At 69.9% G+C, this 25,893-nt stretch overlaps 4 protein-coding genes across 7 annotated transcripts; 1 reads left to right on the top strand and 3 right to left on the bottom strand.

The window, feature by feature from the left end:
• Positions 1-7,608: 7,608 nt before the first annotated feature.
• On the top strand, positions 7,609-10,126 carry EDF1 (endothelial differentiation related factor 1). Of its 3 annotated transcripts, none has more exons than XM_041004659.1 (5): positions 7,609-7,767; positions 9,173-9,224; positions 9,391-9,551; positions 9,688-9,781; positions 9,933-10,126. In XM_041004659.1, the coding sequence occupies exons 1-5, from the start codon at positions 7,690-7,692 to the stop codon at positions 9,992-9,994; spliced, it is 447 nt and encodes a 148-aa protein (XP_040860593.1). In that variant the 5' UTR covers positions 7,609-7,689; the 3' UTR covers positions 9,995-10,126. The 3 variants fall into 3 exon arrangements, with proteins under 3 accessions (XP_040860593.1, XP_040860594.1, XP_040860595.1); XM_041004660.1 differs by having other exon boundaries at positions 7,632-7,767; positions 9,391-9,497; XM_041004661.1 differs by having other exon boundaries at positions 7,632-7,767; positions 9,391-9,488.
• A 746-nt stretch (positions 10,127-10,872) lies between these two features.
• MAMDC4 (MAM domain containing 4) lies at positions 10,873-18,046 on the bottom strand. Its single transcript, XM_041004601.1, has 28 exons — positions 18,001-18,046; positions 17,778-17,885; positions 17,522-17,695; positions 17,327-17,452; positions 17,087-17,217; positions 16,935-17,019; positions 16,727-16,852; positions 16,492-16,629; positions 15,928-16,016; positions 15,137-15,310; positions 14,668-14,989; positions 14,462-14,590; positions 14,243-14,374; positions 13,992-14,116; positions 13,784-13,895; positions 13,555-13,671; positions 13,347-13,481; positions 13,133-13,263; positions 12,802-13,018; positions 12,605-12,742; positions 12,409-12,527; positions 12,237-12,327; positions 12,006-12,152; positions 11,756-11,890; positions 11,522-11,646; positions 11,340-11,448; positions 10,986-11,209; positions 10,873-10,908 (listed from the first exon to the last, which is right to left on the bottom strand). Exons 1-28 carry the CDS (start codon positions 18,044-18,046, stop codon positions 10,873-10,875), a joined length of 3,741 nt encoding a protein of 1,246 aa, XP_040860535.1.
• A 713-nt stretch (positions 18,047-18,759) lies between these two features.
• Positions 18,760-19,792, bottom strand: PHPT1 (phosphohistidine phosphatase 1). Of its 2 annotated transcripts, none has more exons than XM_041004663.1 (3): positions 19,618-19,792; positions 19,246-19,388; positions 18,760-18,922 (listed from the first exon to the last, which is right to left on the bottom strand). In XM_041004663.1, exons 1-3 carry the CDS (start codon positions 19,772-19,774, stop codon positions 18,830-18,832), a joined length of 393 nt encoding a protein of 130 aa, XP_040860597.1. In that variant the 5' UTR covers positions 19,775-19,792; the 3' UTR covers positions 18,760-18,829. The 2 variants fall into 2 exon arrangements, with proteins under 2 accessions (XP_040860597.1, XP_040860596.1); XM_041004662.1 differs by having other exon boundaries at positions 18,761-18,922; positions 19,246-19,370.
• A 1,051-nt stretch (positions 19,793-20,843) lies between these two features.
• AJM1 (apical junction component 1 homolog) lies at positions 20,844-23,782 on the bottom strand. Its single transcript, XM_041004657.1, has one exon. It carries the CDS (start codon positions 23,780-23,782, stop codon positions 20,870-20,872), a length of 2,913 nt encoding a protein of 970 aa, XP_040860591.1. The 3' UTR covers positions 20,844-20,869.
• Positions 23,783-25,893: the final 2,111 nt, after the last annotated feature.

Genomic DNA, 25,893 nt, shown 5'->3' on the forward strand with positions numbered 1-25,893 from the left:
TGTGTGTCTGTCCTGGCCACGCAGCGTGCGTGTGTGTGTGTGTGTGTGTGTCTGTCTGTCTGTCCTGGCCACGCAGCAGGGTGTGTGTGTGTGTGTGTGTGTGTGTGTGTGTGTGTGTCTGTCTGTCCTGGCCACGCAGCAGGGCTGTGTGTGTGTGTGTGTGTGTCTGTCCTGGCCACGCAGCGTGTGAGCGTGTGTGTGTGCGTGTGTGTGTGTGTGTGTCCGTCCTGGCCACAAAGCAGGGCTGTGTATCTCTCTGATCTCAGGGTGTTCTGGTGTCCACAGCGCCAGCCAGGGAAGGTGACAGCCTCACAGCATGCCGTGGCAGGCCTGAGTCCCACCAACACCCTGTCGGCTCCGCAGGTCCTCAAGTGCTTGAGTTGAATACTACATCTAATCCCATCTGCGTTCCTAGTTCTTTAATGCAAACCACCATGATGACTCCAGGCTGCTCGGCTGACACTGTGCCAACCGAAACCACCCTGCAGCCTTCAAGTCCTCCACGCCAGGGCAGGGGCCGCACCGAGCCGCTCTCTGAAACCACACAAGGCATGGTGGAGGAGAAAGGACCCTTGATCACATGTGGACACCAGTGCGTGGCCCCATGGCCTGCTGGCCCCACCCTGGACCATACCAGGTCAAAGGTCATCAGCCATCCAACCTGGAACAGATCCTAGCACACCCTCCAGGCCACGGGGTGTGTGTCTGGTCACGTGGCAGGGCTGTGCCGTGTGTGTGTATGTGTGTGAGAGAGAGCTGGCCATGCAGCAGGGCTGTGTCGTACCATGCGAGTGTGTGTGAGAGACAGCTGGCCACGCAGCAGGGCTGAGGTGGAGTTGCCTTGGGCAGCTCTCTGCTCCCTGACCACGCCCTACACCTGTCCCAATGGGACACCCACTTCACAGGCCTGTGGAGCCAGCACCCTGTGTGGGCACCAGTTCAAGTCCCAGCGCTCCACTTTGCATCCAACTGCCCGCTAGAAAAGCAGCAGAGGCTGGTCCAGGTTCTTGGGCTGCTGCACGCGCGTGGGCGACGGGAGGGAAGCCCCGGCCTGGCACAGCCCCAGCTGGTGCAGCCTTGGGGAGTGAACCAGGCAATCAAGTTCCAATCTCTCCCTCTACATCTTTCAAGTAAAAACAACCCTGGAACTCAGAGCACGCCAACACCCTGCCCCGGGGATGGGTGCCACGTCCTGCACAGCAGTCCATGCATGCAGAAACGGCCAAGGCCGGGGTCAGTGGAGCAGTTTCACAGGCTGATCCACCGCCTGCAAACACCATCCCACACAGGCAGACCTGTCCTAGCAGCCCCACTTCCCATCCAGCTCCCTGCCTGTGGCCTGGGAAAGCAATAGAGGATAGATAGCCCAGGCCTTGGCTCCTGCACCCGCGTGGGAGACCCGGAAGCAGCTCCTGGTTCCTGGCTTCGGATCGGCTCAGTTCCAGCCATCATAGCTACTTGGTGAATGAACCAGTGGATGTAATCTCTCTCTCCTTCCCCCTGCAAACCTACCTTTGCAATAAAAATAAATTTCTAAAAAACAAGCAGCAAACACAGAAGCCAGGCCCCAGGAGTCGGGGAGAGGAGGCCTCACCGTGGCTAGCAGCCACGCAGAGGGTACAGGCCCAAGTGGGCGAGAGCATGGCGCTTCGACACAGCAGCCTGAGTGGAGCGGAAGATAGCCAAGGGCAGGGGCAAGGACAAGGCCAGTTGCCCCACCCAGCCCCCCCAGCTGCCCAGGCAGGCCACCACCAGGAGCCCTCAATCCCATGTCCCGGTCGAAGCCTGGGTTTCCACCACAGTTTCCGTGGCTGAGCCCATCCTGACCCCGCGCAGGAAGCTGGCCCCTGGGCGCCCACGCACGAGCCCACTTGCACGGAGCCCCAGGGGGCATGCTGATGGCACAGCCCAGCTCAGGTCCAGCTGGGAGGGCACGCCGGGGCCACGGGCTAGGCAAGCACACACCCAGGAAAGGCCCTTTCCCAAGCCAGGACTATCAACTGAGAACGGCTGGGGGCCAGTGCCACGGCATGACGGACTAAGCCTCAGCCGCAGCACCAGCGTCCCACAGGAGCGATGGTTCAGATCCCGGCTGCTCCACTCCCCCCCCAGCCATGCCACGAGCCGGCAGGGAGCTGCACGGGAAGTGGAGCAGCCGGGATTAGAACCGGCGCCCATGCGGGACGAGGGGAGGACGCAGCCACCGGACCCCACGCTGCCCTTGGCCGACCCCAAGTGCGCGCTCTGGGCCTGGGGCTCCCTCAGCACCCCCAGCAGCGGGGCTGCAGGACCGCTGGACCCGAGCCGGGGCCAGCCGGACACACGCCCCCTGCGGCCCGGCCCGGCCCGGGCTCTGCCTCGGGTCCCCCCGCCGCCCCGCGGGCGCCCGGGAGTTCGCGAACTTTCCGGCGCCCGCCCCGCTCCGACTTGGCGCTTCCGGCTCCGCGCGGCGGAGACACCCCCGGGGCCGGCCCCTTCCCGGCCGGCGGGCAGCGCGGCCTCCCCGGGGCCCCGCGCCCGCCCCGGCCCCGCGGCCTCCCCGGGGCCCCGCGCCCGCCCCGGCCCCGCGCCCCGGCCCGGTGAGCCGCCACACTCACCCCGCGGTCGCCGCGCGTCCGGAACTCGGCGCCCGCCCGGCCGCCGCCCCCGACCCAGCTGACGGACGGGCGCAGGAGCCTACCGCGAGAGGGGAGACGCCCGAGGCGGGCGCTGATTGGCCAGACCTGCCCGGCCGCGGCGCCGCGCGTCTGACGGACGGGCGCGGGAGCCTACCAGGGGCGCGCAGCGAGCCGGAGAGGGCGCCGATTGGCCGGCGGTCCCCGCACCGGGGCGTGTCCAGGCCGAGCCGGGCCGTGTCCAGCCGGTGCTGCCAGGCCGAGCCGGGCCGTGTCCAGCCGGTGCTGCCAGGCCGAGCCGGGCCGTGTCCAGCCGGTGCTGCCAGGCCGAGCCGGGCCGTGTCCAGCCGGTGCTGCCAGGCCGAGCCGGGCCGTGTCCAGGGCGACCCCAGGCCGCGTCCAGCCGGTGCTGCCAGGCCGAGCCGGGCCGTGTCCAGGGCGACCCCAGGCCGCCTCCAGCCGGTGCTGCCAGGCCGAGCCAGGCCGTGTCCAGGCCGAGCCGGGCCGTGTCCAGGCCGAGCCGGGCCGTGTCCAGCCGGTGCTGCCAGGCCGAGCCGGGCCGTGTCCAGGCCGAGCCGGGCCGTGTCCAGCCGGTGCTGCCAGGCCCGGGCCGCGCTGGCCGAGCCACCCCCAGCTCCGGTTCACGGCTGGCCCCGCCTGGCTGCCGACCTCCCACCTCGGGCAGGGCTGGGCCAGGACCTGCAAGGAGACCCGTCACTGCCCGCGCAGGGGGCTGGCGTGGCCTTGGGCAGCTGAGGCGCAGCTGGCACTGTTGGGCCTCTCTGTCTCCCTGCTCCATCCCTCAGGACTCCACGTGGCAATCTCTCTCCCTCTTACTTCTGAATGGACCAGTCCATTGCTTATGGCCTGTGGGGGCCTGCGCTTAAAATGCGTTTTAAGGGCCTGGCGCGGTGGCCTAGTGGCTAAAGTCTTCTTGCACAGGCCTGGATCCCATATGGGCGCCAGTTCTAACCCCTGGGACCCCACTTCCCATCCAGCTCCCTGCCTGTGGCCTGGGAAGGCAGTTGAGGATTGCCCAAAGCCTTGAGACCCTGCACCCATGTCAGAGACGCGGGAGAAGCTCCTGGCTCCTGGCTTTGCATCAGCATAGCTCCAGCCATTGCAGCCTCTTGGAGAGTGAATCAGATGAAAGATTTTTGTCTCTCCCCCTCTCTGTATATCTGACTTAAAAAAGAATCTTTAAAATAAAATGCTTTTTAAGTAAGAGGCCTAGACTACAACCGTGGGCGGCCCACCCACTCTGCACCAGGGACACACATGGCCTCACTCCTGGAACTTTCCACGTTCGCCCATGCTGCCTCTGCTTGGGACGAGGGGTCAAGTCCACACAGCTTGGCCCCGTCCTCACGGGGGGACCTGCTCCGCCGTGCATGCCCGCGCCCCTGCCCTGCGTCCAGCTTGGCCCGTCCTCACGGGGGGACCTGCTCCGCCGTGCATGCCCGCGCCCCTGCCCTGCGTCCAGCTTGGCCCGTCCTCACGGGGGGACCTGCTCCGCCGTGCATGCCCGCGCCCCTGCCCTGCGTCCAGCTTGGCCCGTCCTCACGGGGGGACCTGCTCCGCCGTGCATGCCCGCGCCCCTGCCCTGCGTCCAGCTTGGCCCGTCCTCACGGGGGGACCTGCTCCGCCCTGCTCTCCTCGCTCGCTCCCGGGGCTGGGCACTCCCACTGGCAGCACCTGGTTTTTGGTAATCTTTTCAAGATGTATTTATTCACAAGTTGGGAAGGGCACTCCACCCTCTGAGTGCGGGTTCACCCCTGCTAGATTCGCCAACCACCAGGGAAAGAATAACTCAGCCGAGTGAATGGAAGGAATTGAGACGGCCTTCACTTCAGGGAGCCACGGTCACAGGCTTCGCTTCCCCGTGCAGCGGACAGACTGGGGAATGGGCTGCAGAGGAGGAGCGCGGAAAAGACAGGGAAGGGTTTTTTTTTTTAAGATTTATTTTTATTGCGAAGTCAGAGATATAGGGAGGAGGAGAGACAGAGAGGAAGATCTTCTGTCCGATGATTCACTCCCCAAGTGACTGCAATGGCTGATGCTGTGCTGATCCAAAGCCAAGAGCCAGGAGCTCCTTTAGGTCTCCCCCACAGGGGCAGGGTCCCGAGGCTTTGGGCCGTTCTCCTCTGCTTTCCCAGGCCACAAGCAGGGAGCTGGATGGGAAGTGGAGCTACCGGGATTAGAACCTGCACCCATAGGGGATCCTGGCGTGTTCAAGGTGAGGACTTTAGCAACTAGGCCACTGCGCTGGTCCCGGAAGGGGCTTTTCAAACTCTCCCTGACACGGATGCCAAAAACGGGGGTCGCCTCAGCCCTTATTTGGTGAGGGGATATGGGTCTGCGCCCCTCGTTGCTGCAACGGTGGCTTCACAGCCAGAATTTCGCCATCCGTTCCAGGTTTGGTTGGAAGCAATCTCCCCTCCCCCCGTTACCGTGGTGACCATCAACCCCCAAATCCCACAGCAGCCAGGAGCGCCCCTCGTGGTCACCCCACTGGGGGTCCCCCAAGCACATGGTTCCCCATGTCCTGAGGTGTCTCCTCTCACAGCCCAGCACGGGGGAAGCGGAGCAGGGTGTGGGGGGCAGCCAGGCCCAGCAGCTCCCAGTGGGCAGTGACTCACCCCTCAGGGTTCCACCGGGCTCCTTCCTGCCAAAGAGAAAGCAGAAGTCACTCACAGCTCAGCCACCAAGGGCAGGGCGGTGGTGTCCCCGGTGTCCTCTGCTCGGGCTGCCTGGGGTGTCCCTGGGTGTCCCCGACAGTGGGAGGCAGGGACACTCAGGCCTGGGGGCGCACACAGCCACACTTCCCTGGGCTTTGCAGCTCCGCGTCCTGTGAGCCTGGGGCGATGGGACAGCAGCGGAAACACAGGGGTGCCCCTAGAGCTAGGGGCCTCTCGGTCAGATGGCAGGTCTGCCAGGAACCTGTGACAGGAAGCCAGCATCTCCCGGAAGTCTTGCCTGATGTGGCTGTTCCCTCACCCCACACCAGCCCACCTGGTGGGACTGCGGGATGGAGGACACGGCATGCCTCCCACCGGCTGGATCCCGGGCAGCCCCCCTGTTGTATCCACCTGCCTGGACCTTGTGGGCGCCAGGCTAGGATGCTCCAGGTGACCCCAGGCAGGGCCCCACCACCCCTGCCCCAGCTGTCACAACTGTGACCTCTGGCCCTGGGCCACGGCCCTGCCCCATTCTGTGAGAGTGTCCCTGGCCGGCCCGTTGTCTCCCTCCCAGCAGGAGCATGCAGAGGCCAGGCCAGTGTGCAGCACCCATGTCCCAGGTGGCCGCCCACAGGAGTCCCCACTCAGTTCCCTGCTAAGGTAGCTGGGAAAGCAGTGGTAGATACGGGCGCTTGGGTCCTGTACCCATGTCAGAGACCCAGAAGAAGCTCCTGGCTCCTGCCTTCGGCCTGGCGCAGCCCTGCTGTTGCAGCCCTCTGGGCAGTGAATCAGGGGATGTCAAATCAGTGCCCTCCACACCCCGACACTCTGCAAGAGCAGCAACAAAGAAGCAAATGCAGGATAAAGGAGGGGGAAGAAGTGGTCACGCTGATGAGTTCCCCAGAGAGCCAGACGACTAAGTCGGGGTGCCCACACACTGTCCATCCATGGGGGCCAATCTTCCAGGCCGATTTCTGTTTCCGAGACAGCTCTGCTGTTGAAAATTGCAAGTTCCACGGAAGCCTCCACCCGCATGGTGGACCGCCATTGCATTCTCTCAGCCCGGGGGCGTGGAGAGGCTGTGCCGGCGTCAGGGTCCCACGCTGCAGCCCAGCGCGGAGTGCCTGGCTGTGGTCCCAGCTCTGCTCCCTGTGTCCGTGGAGGACAGCGGGCGCTCTGGCTCACAGTGCCTGAGACTGACAGCTGGGGCCAGGCCGGCTGGACTGCCAGTTCCCCACTCCAGTCCACACAGGAAAGCCACTTCTGGGTGCTTGCAATGTCACACACAGCAGCACCAGCTCCCGGGACAGGTCGGGCAGGACATCTTGGTGGTCACACACCCCCTGGGTGCCCTGGGAGACAAACTTTGCCAGGAGCCTCAAATAAAACTGACAAAGTTGGGCCCGACACGGTGGCCTAGTGGTTAAAGTCCTCTCCTTAAACACGCCAGGATCCCATATGGTCACCAGTTCTAATCCTGGCAGCTCCATTTTCCCTCCAGCTCCCTGCTTGTGGCCTGGGAAAGAAGAGGAGGACTGGCCAAAGCCTTGGGACCCTGCACCCACAAGGGAAAACCGGAAGAGGCTCCTGGCTCCTGGCTTTGGATTGGCTCAGCTCAGCCGTTGTGTCCACTTGGGGACTGAACCAGCAAACAGAAGGTTTTTCTGTCTTTCCTTCTTTCCAATAAATAATAATAATAATTAAAAAAACTGGCGGCCATATGGGATCCCAGCACAGGCAAGGCAAGGATTTTAGCCACTAGGCTACCGCGCTGAGCACATGCACCGCAGCCCCCGCAGCCCGGCACCCTTTTCCTTGGACTGCCCTCTCTTCCAGGCCAGCGTTTCCCAGCAAACCCGCTGCCGCCCCGTCCCCGGCAATCACTCCTCCCCAGGCCGAGGCCTGCTTGGAGCGCGGGCAGCGACCCGGCCAGGACACCGCAGCCCCCGCACCTGCGGGCCCCGCGCAGCCACCCGCACCTGTGGACCCCGCACGCACAGGGCCGGGCCAGGGCGCCGCGGCCCCCGCACCTGTGGACCCCGCGCGGCCCCTCGCACCTGCGGGCCCCGCGCAGCCACCCGCACCTGTGGACCCCGCGCAGCCACCCGCACCTGCGGGCCCCGCGCAGCCACTCGCGCGCACAGGCCCAACCGCGCACAGGGCGCCGCTGGAGCAGGGCGCGCCGCGCGCGGGGCTCGGGGCCGGGCGGAGCGGCGATCCCGGCCCGCGCCCAGGCGGGAGGCCCCCGGCCGAGCCGCGCGCCCATTGGCTCCGAGCGGCCGCGGCCCGTGCGCACCGGGGCGGGGCGCGGCGCACGCCGGAAGCGGGAGGCGCCGAGGGGACGTCGTCGCCGCGCCGGGTCTGGAGTCGCTGCGGAGCCGCCGCCGCCCCGCGCCATGGCCGAGAGCGACTGGGACACCGTGACGGTGCTGCGCAAGAAGGGCCCCACGGCCGCGCAGGCCAAGTCCAAGCAGGTGCCTGGCCCATCGGGATCGGGGATCGCGGGCCCGGGCGGGGACGCGGCGGAGGAGCGGGGCAGGCCTCGGGGAGTGGGCCGCGGCCCGGTGTCCTCTGGCCTGGGCTCGCACAGTGGGCTGCGTGCGGCCGGGAGCCCCGCCAGGCGCGTGGTCCGCGGCAGGGCGCCTGTGCCAGGTCCGGGGCGACTTGGACTTGAGCGTCCGCGCGCGTGGACCCTGCGTGCCCCATCTGCGAGTGTGGGAAACAGGCTTCCCCGAGGTCCTCCGCTGCCTGCGCGCTTGGGGGGGTCACCTGCAGGTCCCCAGGGCTGAGGGGCGCATCTGGCGCAGAGCAGTGAGCCACCTGTGAGGAGCTGGAGCCCCAGCCACGGCCAGGCCTGGACGTCGCTGTCCCTGTAGCCTCGCTGTTCCCTGACACCTCCTCCAGCCAGACCGGCCCAGGGCCTCACAGCTGCGTGTGTGTGTTGATGACTTATTGGGGTTGGCGCTGTGGTTTAGCCAGGAAAGCCACCTACTTGCATCCCATAAAGGCGCCGGTTCAAGTCCCAACTGCCCCCACTTGCCCAGACCAGCGCAGGATGGCATAAATGCTTGGGTTGTGCACCTACAAGGGGGCCGTGGCTGAGGCTTGAACCAGCTCTGACAGTGCTGCCATTTGGGGAGTGAGCCAGCAGATGGAAGCTCTCTCTCCCTTGCTCTGTAATTCTTTATCATAAGTAAATGAAAACAAGCCAGGGGCTCCATGCGGGCCTCCCCTGTGTGTGCAGAGGCCCCAGCACTGTTTTCCCGGTGGTGGGCTGGGCGCTGCGTGGGAGGTGAGGCAGGGACTAGAGCCCTGGGGGTGGTTCTAGGAGTTAAGAGTGTGCGCACAAAGTTTCCAGTTTTAAAGCACCTGCTTTTGGAGGGGAGCAGGGAGGCAGTAAGACTTTGGAGACAAAGTGTCCCTTTTGGGGTGTGTGTGTGTGTGTGTGGCTGCCAATTGCTGGTATCTTGGAACAGGAGGCTGGAGGTACCATGGCCCTCCTTCCTCTGCGGGGGGACAGGATCTAACCACTCCTGGCTGCTGGCCGCCCAAAGCCGCAGGCAGTTAGTCCCCGTGGCCAGCGTCTCCTCCTGGGCATGCCTGCTGCTCAGGGATCCAGGTTCCTGTGGAGCTGGGTGCAGTGAGGCCACAGCAGGCCTCAGAAGCCGCATTCCTGCCTGGGATCGCACCGAAGTGTGGCACCTTCCCTCCATTCCCATGGGAAGTGGGGTTGAAGTTCTGGGGCTGGTGCATGGGCCCCTCCGTTAGCTCGTAGGGCAGGGGGCGCCTGCAGTGCCACCTTGCGTGTCTGGCCCTCGCTCGGGCTGGCAACTCACAGTGCCCCACTTGCCCGATCAAAAGCATTGTCTGATTTCACAGGCCATTCTGGCGGCTCAGAGACGGGGAGAGGATGTGGAGACCTCTAAGAAGTGTAGGTTCTTGGGTTTGCGCCCCCAGAGGCCAAGTGGGGCGGGGTGGGGTACTCCTGCGGTGGGGGAGGCCCTGGGGCCCTGGCTGAGGGTGGGGCGGGAAGACGGCCACACTCTAGCCTCAGCCTGCGTCCCTGGGTCTGGGCTCATCCCCCTTCCCTTGTGCAGGGGCCGCCGGCCAGAACAAGCAACATTCAATCAGCAAGAACACAGCCAAGCTGGACCGCGAGACAGAGGAGCTGCACCATGACCGTGTGACCTTGGAGGTGGGCAAGGTCATCCAGCAGGGCCGGCAGAGCAAGGGCCTCACGCAGAAGGACCTGGCCACGGTGAGGCTCGGCGGCCGTCCGGGCGGGGCGGGCCCCCGGCACCGGGCCGAGGCCTCCTGAGGGTGCGGCCCGGCTGCCCGGCGTGGTCCCGTGGCCTGCGCTCTAGTGGTGGGCATCAGGCAGTCCTTCCTTTTAGAAAATCAACGAGAAGCCGCAGGTCATTGCGGACTACGAGAGTGGACGGGCGATTCCCAACAACCAGGTTCTGGGCAAGATTGAGCGAGCCATTGGTGAGCGTCTTGGGGCCACCATGGGCTGGGCAGGGCGGGGGCGGCCCTCCCCGTGGCCTGCGGGGCTGGCTGGCTGCCTGAGGCAGGGTGTCTGAAGCCTCCCAGGCCGGGGCCGCGCTCAGGGCTTCTGGGGGCCCGCTGCTCGTTTCAGGCCTCAAGCTCCGGGGGAAGGACATTGGGAAGCCGATCGAGAAGGGTCCGAGGGCAAAGTGAGCCCAAAGCCTCGAAATCCCGGCCACCGCGGGCCCTCGGTCCTGGCAGGGCCCTGCTGAAGTCCCCGGGGCTGGGCCCGCAGGCCTGTCCACCCACACCTGCTGTGCAACAAGAACAGAACCTTGCAAAGGCTTCCGTCTCCTGATTCTGTCCCCCCAGGCCTCGGGGCGGGGGTGTCGGGGCGGGGCTGGGGTGTCTCCGGAGAGAGGAAGGACACAGCGACAGCCCTCCCGGCCAGCGTCCTTGGGGCCACCAGGGGCCTCTGTTCTCCCCCAGCTGCCTCCCAGGGGCAGGAGCTGGGATACACACCAGGCGCTTGGCTGTGGGAGCCGGGACTCCACTGGGGCTGGCCCACTGCACCAGAACCCTGAGCCCACACATGGCTCTTGTAGTGGGGGTGCAGGTCAGCCTCCTGACCTAGGTTGGCACCTGCACGCCCAGCTCTGCCCTGCCTGGAGGGACCCCTAGGCCTTGGTGGGGTGGGGCTCTCTGCGCCTCTCTGCAGGCTGCTCAGGCCCCGATCACGGGCAGTGCACCCAGGGGACAGGTGGGGGCCCCCAACTGCAGTGCTGTGGGTGCGGGGCCTGTCCCATGGGGCAGCTCTGGGTACCTGGGCTTGCCCCTTCCCCCACCCGGTGCGCTGGGGGCTACCTCACTGGGACAGCATCTTTGGGTCCTGCTGGGGCCCTGGGAAGCAGGAAGGTTTTCCAGAGAGACCACCTGCACACTGTACCCACTGTGGAGTGTGGCCAGAGCTGGGGCTGCCTCAAGGACATAGCATTTATTCATAGGCAGAGTCCTGGGGGTGGAGGACGTGCGGGCTCCTGTCCCCTGCCGCCTCCTGGCCATGGTGGAGGGCCAGCAGGCCTGGGGTGCAGTCACAGGTTGAGGCTGGACGGCAGGGTGATGTGGTCCTAGGGCAAAGGACAGCTTCGTCTGGGAGCCCTGCCGGAGAGGGCAGGCTGCCCCCAACCCTGGCCGTGGGGCCCACCTCATTGAAGAGGATGTTGTCGAAGTTGGAGGCGGTTGCTGCGGAGCCCGTGGCTTCAGGCCCAGCAGCCCCGCTGGCGGCCTCAGGGCCCTCATGGCCCCCGAAGGGGCAGACGCCCTTCTTGCACAGCCAGTGCAGCCCCCCGAGCCCCAGCAACACGAGGAGCAGCAAGAATAGGATGCCTCCGATCACGGCTGGCACCAGGGCACGCGTCGCCCTATTCCCTGTGGGCATGGGGCACGTGAGGGGATGCCCAGGCTGCTCCAGGGTTCCCCCATCAGGTAGGGCAGTGGCGGGCTGGGGGTCTCCGGTCGTGTGTGTAGAGCCGGGCAGGGCCAGCCGCTGGGCACTGACCCTGGTTGAGCGCAGGCTGCTGGCAGGGCTCCCCTTCTACATACTGCACGTCATCCACGGCGATGGGCCCTAGGGCCGGCTGCCCGTCTGCAGTGGCTTCAAATACCATCTGGCGGGGAAGGCAAAGGGCTGCCAGGGGCCCCAGGGTGGGCGAGGGCTTGGGCTATGGCCGGGGGGCTCACCTGGAACTCCTGGGTGCTGGCCACGTTCAGCTGGGCCTCTTGCCACTGCTGCACCGGCCCGCCCTGGCTCCACACGGCCAGCTGGCCCTGGGAGCTGCTCAGCAGCACGCGGAGCTCTCCTTTGTCTGAGAGAAGACCCCGGAGCGGGGGTCAGGCGGGGAGCGTGTGCGTGCCTGAAGGGGTGCGAGATGGCATGCCCGCCCGCCACCCGCCACGCCGGCCCCACCGACTCACAGAAGTGTTCGGGGAGACCCAGGTAGTACCAGAAGCGGAAGCAGGCGGCCTGCGTGGGCGGCAGCGGCTCGCTGCGCAGCCAGGCCGCCCGGCCCCCGGCCCCCAGCACTCCGGTCTCAAAGAAGGTAAAGTGGCCTGGGGACAAGAAAGGGCGGTGCCCCGCTGACCCCAGCCGGCCCCGTGAGCTCGGGTGGGCCGAGCTGCCTTGCAGGGGCCGCTGCCTGCCCGTCCCCACCCAGCCGCTGCTCACCTTCGGCCGTGCCCAGGGTGTGGTCCGTGCGGGGCTGGGGGTAGCGGGAGGGGGTGGCAGCGCTGCTCCAGTCCCAGCTGGGCCTGCCCAGGCTGGGCCAGGCCAGGTGGCTCCAGCCGCACAGGCCAGACTCAAAGTCGCAGGAGCCTGGGAGGGAGGAGATGTGAGCGGAGCTGCCCACTGCCCACCCCGGCCCCTGCCCGGCCCCAGCGCTGGCCCGGCCCTCTGCACCTGGCTGGGGGCAGGGCCCGTCCTGAAGGAGCAGGTCGTCCAGCGCCACGTAGGAGTGCTTCTCGCCTGTGGCCATGGCCTCAAACACCACCTGGCAGGGCGCCGGAGACGGCCTTAGCCGGGCCCAGCAACTCCCAAGACGCAAGGAACCCCTCACCGTGACGTCACTCACCCTCCAGGCCCACTCGGCCTGCACGTCCACGCTGCCCAGGCGCCAGGCGAAGCCCCCGTGGGCGCTCACACTGAAGACTTGCCGCCTCCCGCCCTCCTCCACGTAGACCCGCAAGGTGCCTGCCGCGGCCACCCGGTCAGCCGGGGGAAGGCGGGGAAGCCCGTGGGTCCCGTCCCCAACCCCGGGCACCCCTCACCTGGGCTGCGGGGGCTAAGCTGGTACCAGAAGGTCAGGCAGCCAGGCTGCGTCAGGGCCCTGTGTTCCCCCGAGGTTAGGGTGGCCACCTGGCCCCGCGCTAGGGCAGCCTGGCTCGTGTCCACCAGCATGTAGTGACCTGGGGTGGAAAGGCGTCAGTGGCGGTTCTGGCCCGGCCCCGCCCCCGCCGGGCCGTACCTTTAGCTGTCCCAGTGCTGTGGTCTGTGCTGGGGCCCCAGCTGTGTGCCGAGGCCCCAGCCTGGTGCCTCCAGGAGCTCTCCCCGGCAGCCGAGAACCCACACAGTGAGTCCTCAAAGGAGCAGCGCTTGGGTGCCCAGCAGGGACCCGGCCGCAGAGCCACGTCGTCCAGCGCCATGGTGCCCTGGTACCCGTCCCGGAGGCCTTCGAACAGCAGCTGGGGGGAGGCACACGGGGTCTGCTGGCTGGGGGCCCCTGGGAGTGTAGCAGCACCTGGGTGGGGGCATGAGGGGGCACAACCACCCTAAATCCTTGTTTGGTCACGCCTCACCTGGTACTCGCCCGAGTCTGGCTGGTGGTACAGGGTGGCCCAGGCCTCGTGCCAGCGGTTGCCATGGGTGCCCGATCGGGACCACAGCTCGGTGTCCTCCCCTGCCCGTCTCAGAGCCAGTCGCAGCGTCCCTAGGGGCAGGCGAGCTTTGGAGGATGCCCCTTCCCACACCCAGGACCTTGGAGGCCTCCGATGTCCACGCTGGCTCGCTCACCAATTTGCGGACCATAGAGGTGGTACCAGAAGCTGAGGCACTGCACTGGGGCTGTGGGCGTCTGGAGCCCCGTGAGCAGGTGGGCACCTTGGCCCTGGGCCGGCGGGTCAGCAGGGTCCAGGAGCATGAAGAAGCCTGGGGCAGAAGCAGGGCTGAGTGGCGTGGGTCTCCCCTGGCACAGGGCCCTCCCAGCAGGGAAGCCCCCTACCCTGGCCAGTGGTGTGGTCGTAACCGGGGCCGCGGCTTTGGACCCGCTGCCAGTGGGCGTCTGTGAAGTGTCCTGGGTACCAGCCACACGCGTCCCTCTCGAAGTTGCAGGAGACCTCTGAGGGCAGGGAGCAGGGCTCAGTCACCCTGTAGCACCCCCACATCTCTCCAAGGTCCGAGAAGGCAGGGGCCCTCAGGGTGCTCTGGGGTTCGGAACGTAGGTGGGGCACCTCTGTCCTGCTCAGTGGTTGCCATGGCGCTGCAGTGTCTCATGGTTAGCTCATCCAGCCCCGCCCCCTGCTGCCCAGGACCGGCTGGGTCCACCAGCCCCAGGAACTCCAGCTGCATGGCGGGTGGTGGAGAAGGGCGTGGTTAAGGGCGTGGTTAGCTGGGCCCAGTCGCCTGGCGGCCCCCACCCCGGCGGCTGCTCACACTCACACGGAAGGGCCGACGCCTGGCCCCAAGGAGGACCCTGTCGGTCGTCCAGTGCCTGCTGCCGCCGCTCGGGGCCTGCCACACCAGCTCTCGGGAGCTGCCTTCCACCACAGCTAGCTCCAGGAAGCCTGGCCAAGGGAGCACCAGGGGATGGCGGGGAGCACCAGGGGATGGCGGGAGCATGGCGGGCCACAGGGGAGCACCAGGGGATGCAGAGAGCATGGTGGGTTGCATGGTACCGTTGCCCACCATACCTTGGGGGTGGCTCTGGAAGTAGTACGCCAGCTGGAACTCACAGTGAGGACCTGAGGGTCCCAGGGTAGGCGAGAGGAGTCGGGCTGCAGCCCTCCGCTGTCCCCAGGCTGTCTGCAGAGACAGGAAGTGCCCTGGCCGGGAAGGCGGTGCTCAGGACAGGTGCCCTCCTGCCTGGCAGGGCGGGGGATGCCACTTGCGACCTGGGTCCACCCGCTCACCAGAGGGGGCCCCGCTGACATCCACGCCAGGCCCTGGGCTCTCCTGTGCCATGAGCCACTGCCACTGCAGCCGGCCCACGCTGGCGTCCTCCCAGCCACCCATTTTGGGTGACTCAAAGTCTGTGGTGCCTGTGACAAGGGCCAGGGCTCAGAGACCTAGTCTGCTGGCCTGGTGCCCGGGCCTTGCCCCCCCGAGCTGCCCTCACCACAGCCTCGCTCGTCCTCGCCCTCCGGACACTGCTGCTCAAAGTCGCAGAGCTGCTCCGGGGGCACGCATAGGTCCTCACAGGCCAGCTGACCTGGCTCGCACAGGCCTCGGGGCTGCGGGTCCCATGGCGGGGAGAGGGTGACTGGGGGCCTGGTCTCTGTGGGGTGGAAGTGGGTCAGGGGGTGCTGGGCTGGCCCAGGCCCCCTGATCAGCAGCGAGGACCTCGGGCTGTCACCTGCGGCCGGCTTGCAGCTTTCAGACAGGATAAGGTCGTCCAGGCCCACCACGCCCCCGGGGCCTGTCTGCGCAGCCAGCAGGATCTGAGGGCAGTGGGTGGTCAGCACCCAGCTGGCCCTGCTGGGCCTCCTGGACGTGCCCCGGGACTCCCTGCTCGTCCATCTGCCCTCCCACCCTCAGAGCCTGTGGAGGAGGGGCCCTCCCACGGCTCCCTCCGCCCCAGGCCTCACGCGGAAAGGGTGGGCACTCCAGACGTCCACCCGGTCTCGGACCCAGGCTGCCCCCAGATCCCCACGGCGGTTCCGCAGGAGGGTAGAGGCCTGGGCAGCTCTGGGTCCTTGCGTCTGCAGGAGCAGCTGGAGGGAGCCGGCCTCCGAGCCGTGCAGGTAAAAGTAGAAAACCAACTGTGGAATCGGCATGGGTCAAAGAAGTGTGGTGCCCCCGCAGCCCACAGCCCCACAGCCTGCAGTCCCCGCAGCCCACACAGCCCGCAGCCCCCACAGTCTGCAATCCCCACAGCCTGCAGCCCCCGCAGCTCCCACAGCCCCCACAGCCCACAGCCCCTGCAGCCCCCACAGCCTGCAGCCCCTGCAGCCTCCACAGCCTGCAGCCCCCACAGCCTGCAGCCCCCACAGCCCCCGCAGCCCACAGCCCCCACAGCCCCCGCAGTCCCCACAGCCCCCACAGCCTGCAGCCCCCACAGCCCCCACAGCCCCCACAGCCTGCAGCCCCTGCAGCCCCCACAGCCTGCAGCCCCCGCAGCCCACAGCCCCCACAGCCCCCGCAGTCCCCACAGCCCCCGCAGTCCCCACAGCCCCCACAGCCCCCACAGCCTGCAGCCCCCACAGCCCCCACAGCCTGCAGCCCCTGCAGCCCCCGCAGCCCCCACAGCCCGCAGCCCCTACAGGCCACAGCCCCCACAGCCTGCAGCCCCCGCAGTCCCCACAGCCCCCACAGCCTGCAGCCCCCACAGCCCGCAGTCCCCGCAGCCCATAGCCCCTGGCCCGGCCGCCAGGCTCACCGAGCAGTTGTGGGGGCCCAAGGCCTGGAACTCGGGGCTGGAGAGGACGGCAGGTGCACTGGGCTGGGCCTCAGAGATCAGGAAGGAGCCTGGGGAAGCAGGTGTGGGCAGGGCTGCAGGTGGTGGGTGGGGGCCTGTGATGTGGGTAGTGGACAGGGCGGGGCGTGGACAGGGTAGGGCAGTGGACAGGGCGGGGCATGGACAGGGTGGGGCATGGACAGGGCGGGGCGTGGACAGGGTAGGGCATGGACAGGGTGAGGTGTGGACAGGGTGGGGTGTGGACAGGGTAGGGAAGTGGACAGGGTAGGGCAGTGGACAGGGCGGGGCATGGACAGGGCGGGGCAGGGACAGGGTGGGGCGTGGACAGGGCAGGGCGTGGACAGGGCGGGTCAGGGATCAGGCAGGGCCATGAACATGATGTGGACAAGGCGGGGCATGGACAGGGCGGGGCATGGACAAGGCAGGGCAGGGACAGGGCGGGGCATGGACAAGGCAGGGCAGGGACAGGGTAGGGCATGGATAGGGCGGGGCACAGACAGGCAGGTCCGGTTCCCTGAGCCTCACCCCAGGGGCTGTTCCTGCTGTGGTCTCGAAGTGGCCAGGTGGGGTGCCTGGGGCTGCCTGCACTTTGATTCCGTGCCCAGCCTTCAGAGAAGCTCCACGGGCCCAGTCCGGTCTCGAAGTCCGTGGTCAGCAGGTGGCCTGGGGAGGGAGGGTCTGCAGGCCCAGGCGCAGGTGGGGAGGGGCCCTGCCCACGCTGGGGAGGGTCTGAGGTTGGGGTGGCAGCCTGCCCACCTACCACAGGTGGGCAGGTCCTCATCCGAGTGGTCCCCGCAGTTGTCCTCTGCATCGCACAGCTGGTGGGGCTCCACGCAGGCCTGGTTCCCACAGCGGTGGTGCCCCAGGGGGCAGCTGGCCTGGGGGGCTGTGGCGGGCAGGGTCAGGAGCGGGCGTCAGAGCTGCGAGGGCTCGAGGTTGGCGCAGGGGGGTGGGAGAGCAGGGCTTACTGGGCAGCCCACAGTCGCGGAACTCCACGTCGTCCAGGGCCACGGCGCCCCTGTGCGTGGCGTTGCGCACTGCAGCAAAGGTGACCTGAGGGTGCAGGGTCGCTCAGGCTGCGGCTGAGCCCAGGCCCTGGGCACCGGCGCCCCTGGCTCACCTGGAAGTCCCCACGCACACGTCCGGTGACCACCACCAGCTCCTGCCACCCTGGGCCCCAGGGCCCCACGCTGTGCCACAGGGTGAGAGTCTCTGTGCTGTGCGTCAGCTCCAGCCGCAGCTCGGCCACATCTGCCATGTGAGGTGGGGGTCCTAGGCAGCTGCACCCTGCCTCTCCTGGCCGCCTGCCCGCTCGCCCACCCCGCCCTGACTCGGGCTCGCCTGCCCCGCCCTGGCTCACCCCCAGCCACTGCGTGGAACCACAGCCTCAGCTCGCAGGTGGGCGCGGCCTCTCGCAGCATGGGTGTCCGCAGGGCCGCTGTGGCCGGCTCCTTGCCGCGGTGGACTCCCACAGCCATGTACCAGCCTGCTCAGGGCAAGGGGTCAGAGGATGCGCACAGGGCGTGGGGTGGGGGGTGGGGGGTGGGGTCCTCACCCAGGTCAGTGCCCAGCGTGTGGTCTGAGCGGATCCCTGCCCCCCTGGGCACAGCCCCTGCCCGGTCACGGAGCCAGCTGTAGCCAGAGGTGCTGATGTCCTGCCAGCCACAGGGGTCCCGCTCAAAGTCACAGGTGAAGGTGGAGCCCAGGGTGGACGCTGGCCTGCTGTAGCCTGGGGGAGCGGGGTCAGCCAGAGTGAGCGGAGCCCTGGACGGGTGGGGGTCAGACCGGCCAGGCCCCGTGCCCCTGCTCACCGCACTGGCTCTCGTCCGAGCAGTCCGCGCAGTCGCACACAAAGTCACACACGGCTTCGCCCGGGGTGCTGCACTGGCTGGGGACCCAGGCCTCACTCGGGCACCCTGCTGCCGTGAGAGTGCGCTGTGGGCCGCCCCACAGAAAGCCCCCTGCAGAGCCGGGCTGAGGGCAGACAGAGGCAGGCAAGGTGTGCCAGAAGCGGGGGTCCCCCTCCCGACTCACCCAGGAGCAGCACCAGGACAGGGAGGAGGGGGCCAGGCCGAGGCATGCTGAGGCTCAGGGAGAGGCCGAGTGGCAGAGCGCCCAGGACTTGGGGCAGTTATCAGCCACGGGCCAGGGGCGTGGGGACACGGGCTGACGATGCTGGCCCCTCTGCCCTGGGGCCCTCACCCTGCCCAGTGCTGACGCAGCCGGAGCTGTGGGCTGCAGCAGCCCCTCCAGCAGGGGCCCCAGGCGGCGTCCCCACCCTTCTGGCACTTCAGACCAAAGGTCAGTCTTGGCTGCACCCGGCGGGGGGCTCCTCTACCTGCCGTTCCAGCTGTGGGTGCTGTCTCCCCTCAGGCCCCCTTCATGCCAGCCCCAGCCATGCCAGCCCCAGCCTTGGCATCTGGTCAGCACTTGGGTCAGCCCAGGACTTGCTGCTGGGAGACCACGGGGACTCAGCTGGGAGTGGCAGAGCTCAGGCCCCTGCTGTACCCAGGGAGCCGCGGAGAGCCTCAGGTGCTAAGGGGCCTGTCCTGTGACAGCCAGGGCTGCCGGGGGGGGGGGGGGGCACCCTGGGGTGTGGGCAGGCCCCCAGGAAGCAGGTGGGCCTCCCGCCAGGTGTCCCTGGGGACAGAGGCCTCCCGGGGGGAGGGGGCTTATCAGGCCGGAAGAGCTGAGTATGCAGGGCCCTCCCTGGGGCCCCAGGGCAGCCTGCCAGGGTGTGGGGAGCCTGCTGGGGCAACCAGGGGCCGGGGCGACCAGGGGCCGGGGCGCAGAACCACAGGACACACAGAGCCCGGCTCAACAACACGTTTATTCAGTGTAGTTGGGGGGCAGGGGCCAGGCCTCAGTAGCCATCATCCGCCCACGTGACCTCGTAGTCGGGGTACTGGGCTTTAATCTTCTCGGTGGTGACGGAGTGCTGGGCGCGGCCAAAGCCCTGGGGAGACAGCACGAGAGAGCACGGTTGGCATGGGCCGCCTGTCGGACCCCAGGCATTGCCCACCCGGGCCAGCACGGGCCTGGCAGGCGTGGGCCGCCTGTCGGACCCCAGGCATTGCCCACCCGGGCCAGCACGGGCCTGGCAGGCGTGGGCCGCCTGTCGGACCCCAGGCATTGCCCACCCGGGCCAGCACGGGCCTGGCAGGCGTGGGCCGCCTGTCGGACCCCAGGCATTGCCCACCCGGGCCAGCACGGGCCTGGCAGGCGTGGGCCGCCTGTCGGACCCCGGGCATTGCCCACCCGGGTCAGCATGGGTCTCACCATGGAGTAGCCGTACACGTGGATCCTGCGCTCCTGGCTCTGGTGGGAGATGCGCCCGCCGCCCAGGCACTCGCACTCGTAGCCCTGCTTCTGCAGCTCGCCCGACACCTTGTCGTAGATGTCGGCTGCGGCGGGAGGGCGGCCTCAGGTCAGCGGCGGCCGTGGCCAGGCTGCCCGGGCTGGACAGCGGGCCCCGCCCATCGGAGGACGCCCCGCCCACCCGAGACGCCCCGCCCCCGCAGGGGCCCCGCCCACACGAGACGCCCCGCCCCCAGGGAGAGGCCACGCCCACCAAAAGACGCTCCACCCCCGCAGGGAGCCCGGTCCACTAGTATGAAGCCCCGCCCACCCCCGGAGCCCCGCCCCGCGCACCGTGGTACTCGGCCCACTTGTAGCCGCGCACGACCTCCTTGCTCTCGCCCGGCAGCGTCCCCGAGGGCGCCGAGCACACGCGGATCAGCACGTACTTGAAGACGCCGTCGGCGTCCATGTCCACGTCGGGGACCCGCGCGAGGGCCGCCGCCGCCATGTCGCGCCCAGCGTGCCCCGCGAGCCAGGGCGTCACCGCGCGGGGCGGGCTCGGGGGCGCCGCGGCCAATCGCGGCGGGGAACGCAGCCCGGGACCTCAGCCAATGGGCGCCGACCCGCGGCTCGGCGGGCCAATCACGGCCAGCCTGGGCCGCGCAGGCGCTTTTAAAGGAGACGCGCCGGGAGAGCGGGTGGCTCCAGTGGAACGCGACGGGGCTTTGCGGGGCAGAGGGGGACAGCGGGCGGCGGGACACGGTGTGTGCTCCTCCCGTGCGGACTGACCACCCCCTGTGCGGGCTGACGACCCCGCGTGCGGGCTGACCCCCATGGGGCTGACCCCCCTCCTGTGTCTATCAAGCCCGCGTGTCCATCAACCCCTGCCGCATGTTCATCCACCCTGGCCCCTCCCCGTGTCCATCCACACCTCCCTGTGTCCGCTGACCACCCCCCGTGCGGGCTGACCCCATGGGGCTGACCACCCCCCGTGCGCGCTGACCCCCATGGGGCTGACCTCCCCCCGTGCGCGCTGACCCCCATGGGGCTGACCTCCCCCGTGCGGGCTGACCCCCATGGGGCTGACCTCCCCCCGTGTCCATCAGCCCCTGCCGCATGTTCATCCACCCTGGCCCCTCCCCGTGTCCATCCACACCTCCCCGTGCGCGCTGACCCCCATGGGGCTGACCTCCCCTCGTGTCCATCAGCCCCTGCCGCATGTTCATCCACCCTGCCCCACCCCGTGTCCACTAACCCTTCTCCGTGTCCATCGACCCCGCCCTGTGTCCACTGACTCTTCCCGGTGTACATCGACCCCCTCCCCGTGTCCGCTGACCCCTCCCCGCGTCCGGGTTCCCATCCCACAAACACGAGGCGGCAGCGGCTCCATTCCAGCGGCTTTACTTGGCTCCAAGCGCTCGCAGCCCGAGGGCGAGGCTGGCCGGCCATTGCGGGGTCGCGGCAGCGGCGGGGACAAGCGGGAAGCGGGGCCGGCGGGGGAGCGGCGGGGCCTGGGCCTCCGTGGGGCCCCGCAGCCCGACCGGGCGGTCCTCAGGCCCACCCCGCCGCCCGGCGGGCAGCACCGAGGGCGAGCCGGCCCGGCTCACATGAGGTCGTCCAGCAGGTTGCTGCTGGCCACCCAGTCGAGCGCGCGCGGCTCGGAGGCGGCCATGATCATGCACATGAAGGGACGGCCGGTGCGCCGGTCGGTGGGGTAGATGGTGGTGGGCGTGAAGCGCCGGTTGTGCTCCACGAACTCGCACAGCTGCTCGTACACGCGCGGGAACTCGTGGCGCAGGAAGACGCCGCGCAGACGCAGCTCGCGCTGGATGTGCACGAAGGCCACCTGGCGCGCGCGCCGGCCAGCCTCGCCCTCCTGGTCCAGGCCCGCCGTGCCCGGCGGCGGCGTGAGGATCAGCGTCTCCATGTCGGCCTCGCGGCCGGGCGCGGGGCACGGGCGCGTCGGGCTGCCGGCCGCCAGCGCCACCTTGGCGAACTTGCGCACCGTGGGCCCGGGGCTGCGCGGCGCGGGCGCGGGCCGGGCGGGCGTCCCGGCGGCGGGGCCCACGGCCACCGACACGCTGAGCAGGAAGCACTCGGCGGGCTCGTAGAGGCGCCCGGCGGCCGCCAGCTCGCGCGCGTAGCTGCCCAGGGGCGCGGCGTGCGTGGCCAGCTCGCGCAGCGACAGGTAGGTGGGCGACAGCAGCAGCCCCTCGAGGCCGAAGCGCAGGAAGTTGTCGGCCGAGCCGGGGCTCGGGAAGCCCAGGAAGAGCACGCCGCGGCCGCGCGACAGGAAGCCGACGCGCGCGATGCGCGAGAAGGCGCGGTGCACGGGGCCGCTGTCGCGGCAGAACTGCAGCACGTGGCGGCACACGCTGCCCACGCGGCCGTACACGCAGCGCGCCTTGTGCGCGTCCCAGTCCTCGCGGCGGCACAGGCGCGAGCAGTAGTAGGTGTAGCAGCTGTGGCAGGACTTGAAGTAGAGGCAGGCGTTGAACATGGTCTCCGTGCGTCGGCAGCGCGCGTTCGAGCAGGTCATCAGGTCGTCCTCCTCGGCGCTGGGCTCCGGGGACGCGTCGGCCGCCTCCCCCGAGCCCGCCGGCTCCTCGGCGCTGCCGGCCGAGGCGGGGGGCGAGCGCGACGCCCTCGCCGGCCCCGGGCCGGGCGCCCCGGCCCCCGCGGGCCGCGCGTCCAGCAGGCGCCGCAGCCGGCGGCCCAGGCCGTCGGCCGGGGGCTCGGGCGCCTGGGCCGCCGCGGGCCGCGAGTCGATGACCAGGTCGGTGATGAGCTCGTCCAGCTGCTCCAGGCTGCGCTGGCGGCCCGGGGTGGCGGCGGTGCCCACGGCGGGCGCGCACGCGCGGGACCCGGGCAGCTCCCAGCCCCTGGCGCCCGGGCGCTCGGCGGCGCGCAGGTCGTTGTCCGTGATGGTGATCTCGGGGGTGACGTACCAGTTCCGGCCCAGGCCCTCGCCCGAGCGCCCCCTCTCCGACAGCGACGTCTCGGACAGCGACAGCGCGGCGTAGCGCCGGGGAGAGGTGGACAGGTTCAGGACGACCGGCGGCGGGCGCCGACCTTCCGGCGACGCGCCCTGGGGCTCGCGGCCCAGCAGGTTCTCGTAACTGCGGCCGCGGCCCAGGGGGTCGTCCCGGCGCGGCGCGGGCGCCAGGATGTTGTCCCAGGAGCGCGAATAGTGGCGGCTGTCGGTGCCCAGCCTGGGCGGGCTGGTGCCGGTGCCTCCGTGCCACGAGGCCAGCAAGGGGCCCGGGTCCGGGGAAGGTGCCACCTGCAGGGTGCGGTACGGGCGCGGGCCCCAGTCGGCCCAGGCCGGACTGCTGCGCGGGTGGGGGTAAGTCCGAGTCATGGCTTCGCGCTCACGGTACCTTCCCCAGTCGGTCGCGTGAAAGGAACGGGTTGCTAGGTGGGCCCGGGGCTCCTGCGGGACGTACCAGGAGCCGCTGGACAGCCCGTAGGCCCGCGGGTCCTCCCCGTAGTAGGAGCGGGCGGGTGGCTCCTGGATCGGGAACGTGCGCGCCTCGCCGGGGTAGTAGGCGGCCCCACGCCGCGGGCTGGGTCCCGGAGGCTCCTCGGATGGGTAGGGCCTGGGCCCGTAGCCGTCGAACGCGTGGCTGGGGCTGGCCACGTAGCTGCCCGCGTAGCCGTCGGGCTCCTCTGTGTAGAAGAACTGGGTGGGCCCCGGCGGCGCGGCCAAGTGCGGGCCGCGGCGCTCGACGCAGTCCCGCGGTGCCGGGGGCGGCGGGTCCGCGCAGTAGAGCGCCCGTGGGTCGGTGCAGTACAAGTCGCTGGGGGTGGGCATGCGCGACAGCGCCACACGGCGCGGCCCCGGGACCGTGAGGCCGTGGACCTGCAGGCCGCGGGCCCAGGGCGGGCCGTCATTGGGCCCGCAGGGCCGGGAACCGCGCGCGGCGTGCTGCAGCACCGCGGCGTCGGGCTTGATGTCCAGGCGGCAGCGGACGTGCGGGGCGGGCCCTGCGGGGGGCTCGGGCGGCGCACAGCGGCCCGGGACCGCGCACAGGGGCGCGACGCGACCGGAGCCGCCCCGTTGCGGCTGCAGCTTGATGGGGTGCAGCTCGTTGGCGAGGGCGCGCAGCGCGGGGTACGCGGGCTCCCTGCGTGGCGACCCATCCGCCCCAGCCGCGCGCTGTGGCTCCCGGCCCCGGCGGGGCAGCACGGGCGGCGAGGCCGGCGCGGGCGCCAGGCCGGGGGGCGCGCGGGGCGCGCTCTTGGAGCGGGCCCGCCGCCGGGGCTCGCCGTCCCGGGGCCGGGTTCGCGGCGGGGCCGGCTCCGGGGCCGGCGGCTCCGGCCGATGCTCCATGGCTGGCCCGTCCAGCGCCTCCAGAAAGTCGAAGCTGCGGCAGTGGCGCTTGTTGAAGGGCGCGGCGGGCCGGGCCGGCGGCCGCTCACATGCCTGGCGCCGGGATGCGGGCCCCGGGGCCGCCGCCTTGATGTCTTGGTACACGGTTGACACTAGCAGGTCTGGTGGGTCCGTGCGGGTCATTTTAAACCAAGTCACCAGGCTGGCGGCCCCAGCTCACTCGGCCTGTAGGGGCTCTTGCCCTGGGGGTGTGGGTGGGGAGAGGACGGGTCAGGGCGACCCCCTGTGCAGCCCAGGCCCCGCACTCCTCCCGCGTCGGCCCTGCTTACCTGGAGCGCAGCGGCCCTGGTTGCAGGCCTCAGCCTCTGGCGCTCGCTCCATGCCGGCGGCAGAGGCACCTGCGGGAGGGAGCCACGCGCAGGGTTGGGCGAGGGGCTGCGGGCCGGGGGCTGCTGCCCTCTGGTGCCCGCAGCTGGAACGAGGGCTCACCGGGTCCTTGAGCAGGGTCGGGGAGACCCCAGGGACATGCCCGCTGCCCAGTCCACGGCCACCGCTGCACCGGCCTCTCCTCCCGGCTGCCGGGGGGCCCCCCAGGAGCACACGGAGCCTGGAGCTGCTCCCCTCAGCATCCTCTGGCCCGAGCCGCCGCAGGGTGGGGAGGGGGCGCGCGGCAGGGCAGCCCACACACCAACCCACCCCCACCCCGCGTGCGCACGGCGGCCAGGACCACGTGGGGGGCTCCGGGTGCCACTCTCCCGCACTGTGCCAACCGCAGCGGGAAGCAGCAGGGTGGGGGCGAAGGCCCCGCGGAGACGTGGGCTGCGGGGCTGCGGGGCTGCGGGGCTGCGGGGCCGGGCGGAGCCCACCCCAGGCCTCAGGCCCCTGCTCAGATGTGGGCCACGCAGCGACGGTCCCCAGGGCCTGGGGCGGGCGGGGAAGGGGCTCAGCGCCCTGACAGCCCCACCCCCACCCCGCACTCAGTCTGCACGCTGGGCGCGGGGGTGAGTGCGGGCCAGGCCCCTCACCTGCTGCGCCGGCCAGCCCACGCCCGTGCACCCCAAGGGCCACTGCGGTTCTGCAGCCTCGCCCCCACCCCCAGCTGTCCCCGTTAGCCGCCCCACAAGGCCAGGCCGGCATCCGCGGTGACAGGGCTGAGGCCCCGCCCCCGGGAGGTGGCCGCCGGCCTCCCCGGCTCGCGACAGCCCCTGCCCGCGGGAGGGGCGGCCCTCTCGGCCCCGCGACCTTCCGGAGCCCACGTGGGTGGCCGGCGCCCCCTCCCCCGCCGCTGCCCCGCCCGGCCGCGCTGCCCGGGATGCCGGCAGAGGCCTGGACGCGGAGGCACGCCGGGATGGCCGGGGCCGCGGCCCCGCGTGGTGGGCAGGTGGGCAGCTCGGGCCCCTCACCTGCGCCGCGCTCCCGGCCGAGCCCCGGTGGGCTGCGCTGCGTCCCGCACCGGCAGAAGCTTCCAGGCGCGGTGCGGGCTCGGTGCTGCCCCCGGCGGCGGCGGCTGGAGGGGCTGCGCTTAAAGGCGCCGCGCCGGGCTGCGGGGCTGCGGGGCTGCGGGGGGCTGCGGGGGTCGTGGGGGCGCGGCTCGGCTGCCCAGGCTCACCTCCGGACACCTGCGCGAGCAGCTGCCGGCCTGGCCAGGGCCGCGGGGTGCAGCCCTGCGGACGCAGGCCGAGCAGATGGCCGCCCTGCGATGGCCCCGCGCACAAGGCGCCAAGTTCCCCGTGGCTACCAGGCAGATGGCCACCCAGGTCCAGGTCTGCGTGGCCACGCACACGTGACCCACTCCTTGGTCAAGCCCCAACCCTGCGTCCCTGGGCACCCTGCCTTGGAACCTTCCGCCTGGGGGCGGGCAGAGCCTGGTGGTGCGGGCGCTGGGGCTCCTGGGTCCCCGGTGTGGCCAGCCGCCCCGCGTGACCTTCCCCTTCCCAGGGTCCTCATGGGCCTGGCATGGTGGCCAGCCTGGGGATCTGGGCACAGCACCCCTCCCCCTGCTTGTGGCACCAACAGCGCTCTGCCGCCCCCAGGGGTTTCCATGGCGACAGCGGGTGGGCTGCTGGGCCCCGTTCCCTCAGAGCGGCCACGCCGTCCCCCCTGCCCCCGGCAGTAAGCAGGACACAGCGCAGCAGGTGACAAGAGAGCTTTATGGTGAGCGGAGTGTGGGCGGCCAGGGGTAGCGCCTGGCTCCGGCTGGGCAGCGCCCGGGGAGCAGCCGGACAGCATGCTGGACGGGCCGGGCAGCCCCCTCCCCTGTAAACGGCAACGGGCCCCCCTGGGCAGCGCCTGGC

The sequence above is a fragment of the Ochotona curzoniae genome, unplaced genomic scaffold, assembly GCF_017591425.1.
Source record: "Ochotona curzoniae isolate NIBS_2020 unplaced genomic scaffold, NIBS_Ocur_1.0 scaffold_3208, whole genome shotgun sequence".
NCBI lineage: Eukaryota > Metazoa > Chordata > Mammalia > Lagomorpha > Ochotonidae > Ochotona > Ochotona curzoniae.